At 35.9% G+C, this 14,342-nt stretch overlaps 1 protein-coding gene across 2 annotated transcripts; it reads left to right on the top strand.

Moving 5' to 3' along the window:
* The first annotated feature begins 1,343 nt into the window (after positions 1-1,343).
* LOC121733537 (smad nuclear interacting protein 1-like) lies at positions 1,344-14,011 on the top strand. 2 transcript variants are annotated; one of them, XM_042123807.1, is made up of 13 exons: positions 1,344-1,806; positions 1,913-2,006; positions 2,100-2,231; positions 2,338-2,460; positions 2,602-2,675; positions 7,839-7,914; positions 7,997-8,086; positions 10,245-10,307; positions 10,533-10,724; positions 11,166-11,366; positions 12,218-12,432; positions 12,680-12,867; positions 13,639-14,011. In XM_042123807.1, the coding sequence occupies exons 1-13, from the start codon at positions 1,440-1,442 to the stop codon at positions 13,675-13,677; spliced, it is 1,854 nt and encodes a 617-aa protein (XP_041979741.1). In that variant the 5' UTR covers positions 1,344-1,439; the 3' UTR covers positions 13,678-14,011. The 2 variants fall into 2 exon arrangements, with proteins under 2 accessions (XP_041979741.1, XP_041979742.1); XM_042123808.1 differs by lacking the exon at positions 2,100-2,231.
* Positions 14,012-14,342: the final 331 nt, after the last annotated feature.

Below are 14,342 nucleotides of genomic sequence, written 5' to 3'. Positions count from 1 at the left end.
GATACCACGTTCTCACAGAAAACCGGCTTGAAACAGTGCTTGCGCTGTGTTTCGCCGAGTGAGTGAGTTTACCGGAGGCCCAATCCCTCACCCTATTCCCTTCCCTACCCTCCCCTATTCCCTTCCCTTCCTTTACCTCCCCTATTACCCTATTCCCTCTTAAAAGGCTGGCAACGCACTTGCAGCTCTTCTGATGCTGCGAGTGTCCATGGGTGACGGAAGTTGCTTTCCATCAGGTGACCCGTTTGCTCGTTTGCCCTCTTATTTCATAAAAAAAAATAGCACAAATGACAAATCAATAGGCATGCTAGTTTTTTCGTAGTGACATTTCACTTTACGATCTTACTAGGTACTTGGTATACTAAGGCTCGCTTCGCTCTCCCTGATTTATGTTGATTGTTGAGATCGACAAGATTTTATTTCTTTCGCGATGCAATGATTACAAATAAAACAAAAACAAACAAGAAAAGAAAAATGAGAAAAAATAAACAAAAACTATTTTAAATAAGGGATTTTTTGTAATATTGAATACAGTATTTAAGTATATAATATAAAGTTTTTTCCAAAATTAGGAAATTCAATCCTTTTGTTTTGGGTACTTCGATAGTCGATACATTTGCATTGGCAAGCAGTGTTGCCAACTTAGTGGAATTTCCACTAGATCTGGTGGTTTAGACGTACCTTTTGGCGGAAAAAAATTGGTTTTAGTGGCTAGTGGATTTCTTAGTGGATTAGATTTTTTAAGTTAGTGGTAGCTTCGACGTTAAACCACTAGTTTTTTTTATTATGTTTCTAACCCTTGAAGACGCACACTGGAAACTTAATTATATTATTATTATCTTTATTCGTTTTGCCGCATTCTAACGCTGATATAGAGCGATTATTTAGCATGATGAATTTTGTCAAGACTTAACAGAGAAACCGGATGAAGTTTGATCGCCTTTCTTTCGTGCAAGGTTAGCACACGAAGGCAAATGCTGTAATAACAACATAATACCAAATACCGTATTACAAAAATTAGAACTAAAGAAATTTATTCTTCACAAACTGAACAAGTAAATGACAATGATTCCTCTAAAGACGTTCATCTTTACTCTTTAGTTAAGTATCTACTTAAACATAATTACATAGGTAACTAAAGTTTTCCTTTTTGTAGTAACAAAAATAATTATTTCATAATAACAATGACGTTATTGTTGTATTATTTTCAAATTATATTTAGATAGGTTGTTGTTGTCTTTACGTTATTTAGTGGAATTCTGGTGGTTTACGCTGCTGAATTTGGTGGGTTAGTAAAAAAAAAGTTGGCAACACTGTTGGCAAGTGGCAACTTTGGTTTCCGGTGTCGTCCATTACTGAGTGTGTGTATCGAGTGGTAAATAAAATAATTGTTTATTGTATTTAGAAACGAGAGATAATTTAAATTGTATTTGACGAAAATGAAGTCGAAGAAAAGACATCATGATTCTTCTGAAGAATCCGAGGATTCAGAAGTTTCTGAAAAATCAAGTAGCTCCTCCAGCGAAAGTGACTCGTCTGCATCGGAACACCGGCACAAAAAGAAGAAAAAGCGTGCCGAATCATCAGATTCTGAAAGCGACTCCGATGATCAGAAGCGTGCTAAAAAGCGAAAACATAAGAAAAAAAAGAAGAAGCACACTAAAAAGAAGCGTCGATCTGTTTCCGTCGAAGACATCACCGACGACAACATTTCAATCAGCGATGGCGAAATCTCTTCTAAGAAGAAACGAAAGCATAAACATAAACATTCCAAAAGGGGGCGCAGTTCTTCACCACAATATGAAGGTAATGTTCTCATATTCGTATAAAGCAGTACATTACTCCTCTCACATAACATTAAGTTAAGGATATTTTTCATGTGTCGATGTTTATGCTGCAATTTTTGCTTCAGGTGACGTAAGACCTATGGAGCGTCGCTTGCACAGTGTAGTAAAAGAGAGACATCCATCTCCCGGGGAAAGTCAACATAAAAAATCATATTATCAGTAAGTTTATTTCATGTGAAAATTGTATATGTATTCAAATTAGATGTTTGTAAATTTGCTAATCATCATAATTCATAAAAATCATGATTACAGGAAGGAATACAGGCGTTCAGGCTCGTTAGAGCCGTACGACAGGGAGAGGGAGGTTCAAAGATTCTATCGTGGTTCAAGTAAAGAAAATAGACAACGCTATCAAGATAATTACGAGCGAGAAAAGAGTTCTAGGTGGGTTGTATTAATGTTATAACTTTCTATTAGTTTTGATCAAGATAAATAACTACAAATTTACAATAACACATTGATTTGTTATGAATTCCTTATATAACTCTAGATATGCACCACCACCAGAAAAATATGAGGGATCCAGGGAAAGATATGACCAAGATGTGCAATACCAACACACATCTGACCCTTATGAAGCAAGACCTAAGGAGTATCCACCAGATTATAAAAGGTATGAAAGCTAAAGATATATACCACACAAAATTATTTTAATAATTAAGTTATGCTCCAGCAAGTTTATTTATTTGAATTCTAAGAAAAGTCATATTTTTTTTAATTAATTTGTTAAGAAATAAAAAAACTTTTGATTCAGGCCCCAAAGATATGAAGAAGTTGAGTATCACAGAAAGCCCCGGGATGACAATTATCACAGAGAAGATCCAAAAGGTAAATTCACGATTCTTAAATAAAACTATTTTTTTTGGTGATTTTATCTATACTAATATTATAAAGCGGAAGAGTTTGTTTGTTTGTTTGAATGCGCTAATCTCAGGAGCTACTGGTCCGATTTGCAATGTTAGATAGCCCATTTATCAAGGAAGGCTATAGGCTATATTTTATCACATATATATTTTCCATTTTTTAGTAAAAGATGGCCCCGTGCGAGTTTCTTACGCCGGTTCTTCTCAGCGGGGTAGTTCCCGAACCGGTGGTAGGCAACATAGTTTCTTCGTTTGACTTTCAAAAAGTGTATCATGATACCCATTTTGAAAAAAAGATATTTTATTTATTTATTTATTCACGCTAAGACTAATAAGAGCGAAGAAATAGAGGAAAGTGTGGAAAAAACGGGGGAAATTATTTGAAAGGGCTTATTTGAACACGCTAATCTCAGAAACTACTGGTACGATTTGAAAAATTCTTTCAGCGTTAGATAGCCCATTTATCGAGAAAGGCTATAGGAGCCTATATTTTATCACGCTAAGACTAATAGGAGCGAAGAAATAGAGGAAAGTGTGGAAAAAACGGGGGAAATTATTTGAAAGGGCTTATTTAAACGCGCTAATCTCAGGAACTACTGGTCCAATTTGAAAAATTATTTCAGTGTCAGATAGCCCATTTATAGAAGAAGGCTATATTTTATCACGCTAAGACTAATATGAGCGAAGAAATAGAAGAAAATGTGGAAAAAAACGGAGGAAATTATTTAAAGTTGCTTAATATCTTAAGAAACTACTGGAGAAATTTTTGTTATTTGGCACACATGAAGAATAGACCACATAAAAGGACATAGGTTTCTTTTTTTGCGGAAAATGGTTTCCGTGACATTCCTAAATTACGCTGGCGAAGCCGTGCGGAACATCTAGTGTTTAACACTAAAAAATGACAGTTATAATATTTTTTATATGCATTTTTTCGGCTGTCATCTGTCAAAGCAACCAAACATTCTTTTGAATAGCTCTTCAAAATTTTTCGATAATATTAGTTTATCCCTCATAAAAGTGAAATCAAAGTGCAAAATCGTGAAGACCACCGGTGATTTTCCGACGAATAATTGTTTTCTCGCACGAACAACTCGAAATAAACAGGAAAAAAGTGTAAAAAGTGCAAGGATAGTGAGTCATAGTAACTTCTATTTGACAGTTAATATAGAGCGAAATCTAAATCAGAGACAAGACCATAGACAACACATTCACTTTTTAATTTGTTAAGAGCTGGCTACAAAGTCATTGCCACATTAGTGTTGCCAACATTTGCTCTCACGTACCAAATAATGGGAAACATGGACGAACAATTTGATATATTATTTCAACATTTTAAAGAACTAAGAAAGCAAGCTGAAACTATAACTGAAAACGTTCACAATACAATAACATCTGCAATTGAGGAGAGACTTCTGCCAATCAAGCAAGAAAATGAGGCACTGAAACACGAGGTTTCTACCTTAAAATCCAGAATAAACGGTCTAGAGCAAGAAGCACGAAAGAACAACGTCATCCTTCATGGAATAGAGGAAAAAGAAAATGACAATAAGGATCTTATGGAGACTGTGCTAGATGTCTTGAACAACGCATACAAAAGCCTAAACCTTGTCGAGTGGGACAGATGGGAAATTAGCAAACTGAACAGGATTGGGAAGAAAACCGAGGGAAAACCAAGACCCATAAAATTAACCCTTACATTAGGGTGGAGGAAATCTGACCTAATGAAAAATAGGAAGAGAATTGGAGAAAATATTTTTATATCCGAAGATTTTCCAAAGGAGGTCCTAGAAACAAAGAAAGCTTTAATTCCCAAGCTGGTAGAAGCCAGAAAGTCAGGAAAGTTCAAAGTCAGCAATTATAAAATATGATAAACTCGTTGTCGGCAACAAACCGGCAAGCGAGAAAAACAACGAGAAAAGAAAAAGAGTCCCGTCCTCTCCTCCACACACACCACCTAACAGTTTTTCACAAGCGCGGAACTTTAAACAAGTTGATACACTACAGCCTAATAAGCTGTCTAAAGTGAACCCCTTCGATGGAACAAAAAACAGGAAGCAGGGAGCTAAAGACATCCAGACAAAAAACAACTAGAATATGGTAGCCGGAAAAATAAAATAAAAACAAGCAAAAGAAAAACAAATAAAAATAACTCGAAATTCCCCAATTCTGTTGGTCCCCGTGGGGAATCAGACCACAACCCCCCAAACACAAATCTAAACCTAAATAATATATATATTGCCACACTAAACGCAAGAAAAGTCAGTCAGAAAAGTCTTACTGAACTAAGAATTGCATTAAGAAATATTAAGTGGAGCATAATTGGAATAAGCGAAGTCAGGCGCTATGGAGACCAAATTTCAGACTATGGAGACTTCATACTGTATCATAAAGGAGAAACGCAGGGTCTACATGGCGTTGGGTTTATGATCCATAAAGATCTGAAAACAAACATTGAGGAACTACGTGGAATTTCAGAACGCATAGCCGTTCTTAAGATAAGACTGCCACCAAATGATGACATATGGGATATAGTTCAGATCTACTCACCAACGGAACAATCATCGAAGGTCATAATCGAAGACTTCTATGCTAAGTTGAATGAACGCCTAAAGTCACTTAACTCTAAGAAACTAATCCTAATGGGAGACTTCAATGCCCAGTTAGGTAAAAGAAGAGATGGAGAAGAGCATATTCTTGGTCCCTATTATAAAGGTAAAAGAACAAAAAATGGCGAAAGACTTGTCAACCTAGCTCTAGAACATCAATTAATAAACATAAATAACAAATTTAAAAAGAAGGAAAAAAACCGATGGACCTGGATCTCTCCAAATGGAATCCATAAAAACGAAATCGATTACATATTAACCTACAAAAACAAACAATTCGAATACTGCGGGGTGATTTCAGGACTAAATTTTAACACAAATCATCGAATGGTTAGAGCCAAACTAAAAACAAACGGAACAAAACCTAGGAGAAATTTCTATAGAGGTCAGGAAGGAGAGTTAGGCAAAAATAAAGAGCAAATAACCAAAGATCAACTGCAAAATGAATTAAAGAACTTCATAGTAGACCAAGCAAACAAGCACCTACAAGATAGCTACGATAGACTAACAGATGTAATAAATAAATACCAAATAAGTCAAAATAGACCAACAACTGATAAGAAAATAATATCTGAAGAAACAAAAGAGATAATTAACAGGAGAGGGCTAAAATTAATAATCAAACCGAAAACAACACAACTAAGAAAGGAAATAGCTGAACTAAGTAAATTAATAAGGACAAATATCAGAAAAGATAGACAACATCACAGACTGAAAACCCTAGAAACTCTCATTGACAAAACAGGAGGTACTAAAAAGGCAATAAAACTATTATAGGAAAAAGAAGAGTGGATACCTAAGCTCACAGATAGGAGAGGACAAACAAAAACAAAAAGACCGGACATAATCCACAGAATACTACAGAAGCCTGTACTCCAAACTAACACCACATGTGGACGCCGAACTACTGGACACAAGTGAGGTGCCCTGCATCATCCAAAGGGAAGTTGAGAAAGCAATAACCACTCAGAAAAAAGACAAAGCACCTGGTCCAGACTCTATACGCAATGAAGTACTAAACGAAAATAAAGATCTTGTCGTACCACTCCAATGGAAAGTTTCAACAATAACACTGCTATACAAAAAAGGCAATAGAGATGATATTGGGAACTACAGGCCCATCAGTTTGATATCCAGCATATATAAATTATTTTCAAGAATTATATTAGGAAGAATCACCTGAACTTTAGATGAAAATCAGCCTAGAGAACAGGCAGGCTTCAGAAGTACGTTTTCAACGATAGATCACATACATGTGGTCAATCAGGTAGCAGAAAGATGCAAGGAATACAACATGACCTACTACTTCTGCTTTGTGGATTATTGCAAAGCGTTCGACTCTATAGATCATACAAAAATCTGGGAGGCATTGAAAAACCAAGGTGTAGAACATAAATATATTAGACTTATTAAGAATATATACACAGGAACTACTGCAAGAATAAAACTAGAAAAAGAAGGAGAAGAAATAAAAATACAGAGAGGAGTGAGGCAAGGAGACCCACTATCGTCTAAATTGTTCTCGGCTGTGCTCGAAGAAGCGTTCCGAAAACTCGACTGGAATGACCTGGGCCTCAATATAAACGGCGAAAAACTGACACATCTAAGGTTTGCAGATGACATTATAATATTTGCCACATCTCATAGTCAAATGGAACACATGCTTCTTCAAGCATGTGTACTTACTGTGTTGAGTTCTTCAACTCAACACAGTAAGTAAAGAAGTTGGACTGTCAATGAACCTCCTAAAAACAAAAGTTATGACCAATGGAAGTACAACTAACATAATTACTATAGATAACAATGTGATCGAATATGTTACAGAATATGTATACCTAGGACAACTCATCTCAATATATGATACAATAACCAAAGAAATACAAAAAAGAATTGGCAATGCCTGGACAAGATTCTGGTCCTTTAAAGAAATAGTAAAATGCAAAAGTATAAACATGGGCACCAAAAGAAAACTATTTAATACATGCATTCTACCCATTCTAACATATGGGTGCCAAACTTGGGCTCTAACAAAAGCTACTACAAGTATGCTGGAAGTTGGACAGAGGGCTATGGAGAGGAGTATGATTGGAAAGACAAGGATAGACAAAATAGAAAACAAGGAGTTGAGAAAAATAACAGGTGTAACTGATGTAACATATAAAACAAAAAAACTGAAATGGAAGTGGGCCGGGCATGTTTTGAGAGGGCCAGATAAATGGACAAAAATAATAACGTCTTAGTATCCCAGAGGGGCAAAAAGAAAAAAGGGAAAAAGATGGGAAGATGAAATAGTACAAATGGCTGGCAAAATGTGGAGTAGAGTGGCATGTCAGAGAAGTGAGTGGAAGCTGTTGGGGGAGGCCTTTGCCGAGAGGCACACAGAAACAGAGACCGCGCTACCGAATAATAATTAATTTGAATATTTTGCAATGTATGTAAAATAAATGTATTGTTTTTCTGAATAAAGGCTAATAATAATAATGCATGTCCAAGTATTTTTAAACCAGTTTTTTTTTCAGCTCGATACAATGCACATGAGGAGAGAGGCTTCAATAAAAAGAGAGAATTTGTAGACAACAGAGAATATCGTGACAGGTAAATATTAATGAATAATTCAATTGCAATACCATTTAAATAAAGTTTATGTCGTGTAACATTTTCCTTCCCGTTTTCTAAGACGACCTCCACCTGAGCCTGAACGTTATCGCGAAAAGGAGTTCCCCGACAGGAGAGAAAGGCTCCCAGAAGAGAGATACCCTCCAGAACGGTAAGTTTCCATTGATACTAGTCTATTAATTGTAGAATTGAAAGTATTATGTAAACATATCTATCGAATTATAGGTCTTGTGGCTATTGAACTGGGTGTTGTTAATATACCATCAGAGAAATCGATCCATAGATGCTTAACTACGTTAACATTTGTCCATATAACCTGGCCAAATAACAAAGATGCGCCATTTATGTATAAATTCATCTGATAGTATTTTCGAATAAATATATTATATGCTTACATAATAATTTCTGGTCTAATATGTTAAAAATAGTTTGATACAACTCTAGTACTGTTCATACATGTAGCAATGTCTGCATGTTGCGCCGGCGTTTATTCCGCGACGTTAAACCACTATATTTGTTTTTACAGTGTCAACTCGACAGAGAATTGTAATGAGTTTGATCGCAACATGTCGCTGTGTCAAAGATATTTTAGTGTATTCAACTTAAACGATAATGACCATGACTCTAGGCATGTTTGAAATGTTTTTGTAATCTCTATTCTTTGAAGAAACTCTAATAGAGCGTGTGAATACAGAGTTATGGATTCTGTGGAGTAGTGATGATCTATCTAGTTAGATAGTTTGAAATCATTGAAATTATTGACATTGTTTGATGCGACTCGCCTACATGATCGATAAAATTCAGTGTTCTACAACCGAGTTTGAAGATTTTTATAGCTAATAATAAGTCGTTAATTGTGACTTTTCTGCTAGCTACAAAGATAAAATTAATAAAATTTAATTTGGAGCAGAGTTCCGAAAACAAAGATAGTATACATATAAGTACACAAAATGGATGGATGGAAATTTTGATATACTTTAATTGAAGAAAAGAGATATTACACCAATAAGAAAGTCAGAAAAACTAAAGTAGAGAAAAATCATTGAAGATATTTTGTAACCCCATATTTAATGATGGAGAAATTAAATACTAAACAAGCAGAACTGAGAAGACTTCAGAAACAAAAGATGGATTTGAAAAAAGATGAATGTTGTAAAAAGGAAAACTTAATATTATGTAACTCCGATGAAGATATTATAACAATTTTGAAGAGTCATAGAGAATGACGTGGTGGTTGATTTTAAAAGCCCGTAAAAGGAAATGTTTGAGAATTTGACAACGTGGTATTTGTTTTTAAAGCAAAACCATGTGGACTTCTTTTTACAGAAATATGGTGAATGGATTATCAATTATTGCAGTAAGAAGTTTTAACAAATAAACTGATAAGTACCAGAATATTTTTAAGAATCCCATACAAATTGTATGACATTGTTATACCTAAATGTAATGTAATTTTAATAAATTGATATTGGATTGACTAATTTAAGAACACATTCATATTATGTTAAGAAAAACACACATGGAATTTTACTAATTTGTTCAGAGCAGTACAAATGTTATTTGGAAAATATTGACACCATAAGTAGATTAAGTTATTTAAAAATTAGAGATTTGTAGTGTGGATTTAGGATCGTCCTAAAAGAAAAGTCGTATACACGAAAAAAATATCGTGGGATAATATCAGTTTAGAAGATCATGTTATCCGACATAAGAAAAGAAACTTGTTGTATTGGCATAACAGAAGATTTCTTGATATAATATGGCATGAGCAAAAGATAATAGAATATAAAATGAAGAAGACCTATTTTAGGTATGATATCTAACATTAGAAAAGATATTATGTATTTTAGAAGACTATGAAACATCAGATACAACTTATGTCAGAAGACTTGTTGTTGTGTTTAAATTAAGATATCCACGACTGGATAACATAGGTATGTTCTCCCGAAACATCACACAAACTGAAAAAATCCGTATGGTAAGTGTAAGGAGTGTCAAGTAACTGATGCCTCGTCGGAGGTTTTGATGTTTGTAATGTTAAAAGGATTTTAATTTTTTCGTTCTGCCACGACTTGAGCGTGTATGTTCGTTTTTGCAATAATTATGATATAAGATACAACTAAGTTAAACACAAGAAAAGAACTCTTTTGGCTAATTTATTTCAGTTGTTTCGAATGAAAATCAAATATATGAAAATAAACTACCTTTTATTTTGTTAGTTTTTAAGGATGAGCATATCTCAACCTTGCAATAATGAAAATAGCCACATAAGTTTGTAACAGAAACTGACTAGCGTTTGTCGATTACAGAAGTCGGGACGTGCGTCGCGAGAGACCGCCGCGTGTTGAAAAGTCTCCGCTGCCGAGTCACAGGTAACTAATTGTCAAAATTAATAAGCACTTAAAATGCACAAATCAAATCATTATAAGTTAGCAGCAGATATTATACATAGGTAGTCGATGTAATAATATAATGATGACATGTCTCAACTAAACTCAGCAATCTGTTATCGCTTGACATAGCGTGACCAAATAGCAATGGCCCATTGTTTACTTACGAATCAATTTTTCTCATACCTATTACGCACTTTTTTTCAGGATATCCAAATCACGCAGTCCCGATGATCGCTACAGAGAGAAGAGACGGGAAGACAAGGACAGGGCGGAGAGAAGAGAGAGGGTGGACAGAAGCAGGAATGAAAAGGAGGACCGGCCAGAGAGAGCCAGGGAGCCACGTGAAGAAAGAGACAAAAGGCTGCCGGCAGGCCGCTCGCGGGAAAGACGATCAAGGTAGGGGGAATACGTCATAATTGTATAAATGTTAATAGTTAAAATATTATGTACTCATGTATGTCTGTCAGTGCAACACAATTTAGGCATTTTCTTTAAAGTTGCATATTTAACATTATATATATTATATCTTCTTCTTATATATAAAAATAGATTTTCAAATGTGTTATTCGCGCTAAAACTCGTAAACGGCTGAACGGATTGGGCTGATTTTAGTCTTAAAATATTCGTAGAAGTCCAGGGAAGGTTTTAAAGAGACACGAAGTTCACCGGGACAGCTGGTACTAAATAAATATTGTTTTATTTTCAATAAACTTACCAAGGTTAGCTTAGCTAAGTAAGTTAACTTTCACAGGGCTTTTAGATAGTTAATATTTTGTGTATTGTCAAATTGTTTTATTTTTATATGTTTTAAATTATGTTACAATATTTTTTTTCTAGATTTGATAATGCAGACGAAAAGAAAGAGTACAGTTGGGGTAAGACTGAAGTGAAGAAAGAGGGAGACAATAAGGACGGAGAGAAGGAGAAGCCAAACTTTGGTCTGTCAGGCAAATTGACAGCTGATGCGAATACCGTCAATGGTGTAGTTATAAAGTACACAGAACCCGACGATGCAAAGCAACCTAAACGTAGGTGGAGGTGAGTTTACCAAAAACATCTTTTATAACGTCATTTTAGAAGTATCATATAAAATACCGTTATTTTTTAATTCAATCATTTAAACGTATGAAATACAAACATTAGTATCGTGTTATTATCTCGTCAGTCGTCACTCGTCACCCACCAGGATGTAATCAACTTTGTAACTTGATAGATTTGAGAATTGTGATTTCTTGGTTTATTTTCTGAAATTGTTGCATTAACAGTAGAATCACAGTAGTTTACAAGAGTGTTTATAGTTTGTGCGTTTTATGATGATATGGGTGACACATAATAATTGACAATAATAGGGAAGTTACCTAAAAAAATTAATCGATAATTTAAAAATATCGAATCACTTCGTAAAGGAATTGTAATCGAAATTATCGATTTCGTACTGACGTTTCAGAGTGGCGCCGGCGATTTAAAATGGCCGCCCTTTTAATTCGTTTTTATTTCGATTCAACAGTGTCAATCTCTATTGGCATAAGTTCCGTTTCATGCATCTGACATTTTTCAAATATTTTCGTAACAATAATTTTATACTCCTATTTCACAGTTAATAATATAATTTTATATTAATAATTTAGCATTTAGCAACTTTTAATTTTTATTCATTTACAACTAAGTATAGGAAACATTAGTTTTTGTAGATGGAATATAATTTATTATGTTTTGTTTTTTTTTTTTGTTTTCTTGTAAAAAAAACCGTTGCAAGGAATGTGAGAACTGTCACCATATCATCTTAAAACGCACAAACTATAATAAGTTTGAACTTTAATTAGCGGAACTATGCCCGGTTAATTAGTACCACTATTGTATTTTCATATATTATGTATTGTATTTTTCAGATTTTATCCATTTAAAGGCGACAAGGCGTTGCCGATACTATACATTCACCGGCAATCCTGTTTCGTGATCGGCCGCGATAAGAAGGTTGTGGATATCGCTCTGGACCACCCTTCCATCAGCAAGCAGCACGCCGCCCTGCAGTACAGGGCCACGCCCTTCGACCGGCCCGACGGCACGCAGGGGCGACGCGTCAGACCCTACATCATTGATCTAGGTACCTACTTTACTAATAATCTTTGAAGTAAGGCTTCTTACAGACGGACGGCACCTGTCGACGGCAGACTTCTTGACACTTGCTGTCGACAAGTGCCGTTCGTCTGTAAGCGCTCTAACATTTCTTTGTACTCTTATCTTTTATTTCGTCTTTAACTGTATGACCATTTCGTGTTGGCAAATGACATTTAATTAGTGAAGTAGTGTACTTACAAACTTAACTACACTCATGGTTTAAAACTCCTCAGACTCGGCAAACGGAACTTTCGTGAACAACAAGAAGATCGATCCTCGTCGCTACGTCGAGCTGTTGGAACGCGACGTGGTCAAGTTCGGGTTCAGCGCGCGCGAGTACGTGCTGCTACACGAGAACAGCCGCGACGACGCGCAAGATGATGATCAACCCGCGCTGCCCACGACGGATCACATCAAACAGGTAACGATCTCGTTTCCGCTCAAGGCTACATCAAAGTGACCACGTTCCACCGGTAGCATTAGAATGTGCTCCTACACGAGAATAGTCGGGACGACGCGGAAGATAACGAATAGCCCGCGCTGCCCACGATGGATCACATCAAACAGGTAACGATCACGTTTCCGCTCAAGGGTACATCAAAGTGACCACGTTCCACCGGTGGCATCAGTACGTGCTCCTACAGGAGAATAGTCGGGACGACGCGGAAGATAACGAATAGCCCGCGCTGCCCACGATGGATCACATCAAACAGGTAACGATCACGTTTCCGCTCAAGGGTACATCAAAGTGATCACGTTCCACCGGTGGCATCAGTACGTGCTCCTACACGAGAATAGTCGGGACGACGCGCAAAATAACGAATAGCCCGCGCTGCCCACGATGGATCACATCAGCTACCACTTTCAAGATTTTTCGCAGATTACCATGCGGCTACCGCCCATACAGCGGATAGCTAACCATATAATGCGTACGTACCCTAATGATCACGTAACTGCTCACAGATACCAGTGGTAGGCATCTTTGTGGACTCGACGTTTCATAAGAGTATCTTGAAGTTGATACCCATATTGAATTTTTGAATATGGGTATCAAGATACACCTATGTCAAGACAATTACCGCCCACTTTACTGGTGTTTTTGGCATTAACAAAATTGAGGCAGGCGAAACTTTGCCATTGAAACTCTTTGTATGTAAGCAGATAAGTTTTCAAATAAGATGTTTTTTTACAGGTTAAGAGGGTGAAAGAAGAAGAAGCGGCCGACGGTTAAAATTAAAGAGAAGAAATGATTCGTACATAGATCGTATGTTCCTTTCTATTTATGTAAAGAGATTTTTTAAATAGTTTATATTAGTTTAATTTAATAGTTAAAATACTTACTATGAAATATTGCACTGAGTCAAGGGGTTACTAATTACACTGTTACAAAAAAATGTATGAACCAGGGGCTTGATTCATTTACGCATAGTGAATCATGCGAGAAGAACAAAACCTACGAGAATTTCACGCGTGACAGCCAATAAATTCTCGCGCGCTAAGCGTTGACCAATAACTGCGCGGATGAGCGGAATTGTGACATTGTGCAGTTGTCCAAAATAAGGCAAGGCCCCTTTGGATATATGCTATCTTTGTATAAACATTTTACCAATGACTAGTGCGCGTGTAACATATCCATTTTGGATATTTCCCACATTGTGTGGGCCATAGGATAAATTACTATTATCGTTTAGAAATTAACGTCGTTTAGTAATTAGATTTATAGGCTGTAGGTGACATAAAATATGATGCAAGTAAATGTCGATGTTTTAAAAGATTAGTCACTCAATAATCTTTATCAAAATATATAAAATTATTCTTTTCAATCATACTACATACACTGTATTATTATTTTGTCGTGTTATATAAAAGCATCGGGGAAGATCAAATTATGATGTG

The sequence above is a fragment of the Aricia agestis genome, chromosome 14, assembly GCF_905147365.1.
Source record: "Aricia agestis chromosome 14, ilAriAges1.1, whole genome shotgun sequence".
NCBI classification, from domain to species: domain Eukaryota; kingdom Metazoa; phylum Arthropoda; class Insecta; order Lepidoptera; family Lycaenidae; genus Aricia; species Aricia agestis.
This window is presented reverse-complemented; position numbering and strand designations above follow the sequence as displayed.

Excerpts from the sequence above, each read along its gene's own strand:
- LOC121733537 (XM_042123807.1), top strand. The coding sequence starts at position 1,440 with ATGAAGTCGAAGAAAAGACATCATGATTCTTCTGAAGAATCCGAGGAT. Across the intron at positions 10,308-10,532 it reads TCTCCGCTGCCGAGTCACAG|GATATCCAAATCACGCAGTC; the intron begins GTAACTAATTGT and ends ACTTTTTTTCAG. Across the intron at positions 12,868-13,638 it reads CGACGGATCACATCAAACAG|GTTAAGAGGGTGAAAGAAGA; the intron begins GTAACGATCTCG and ends GTTTTTTTACAG.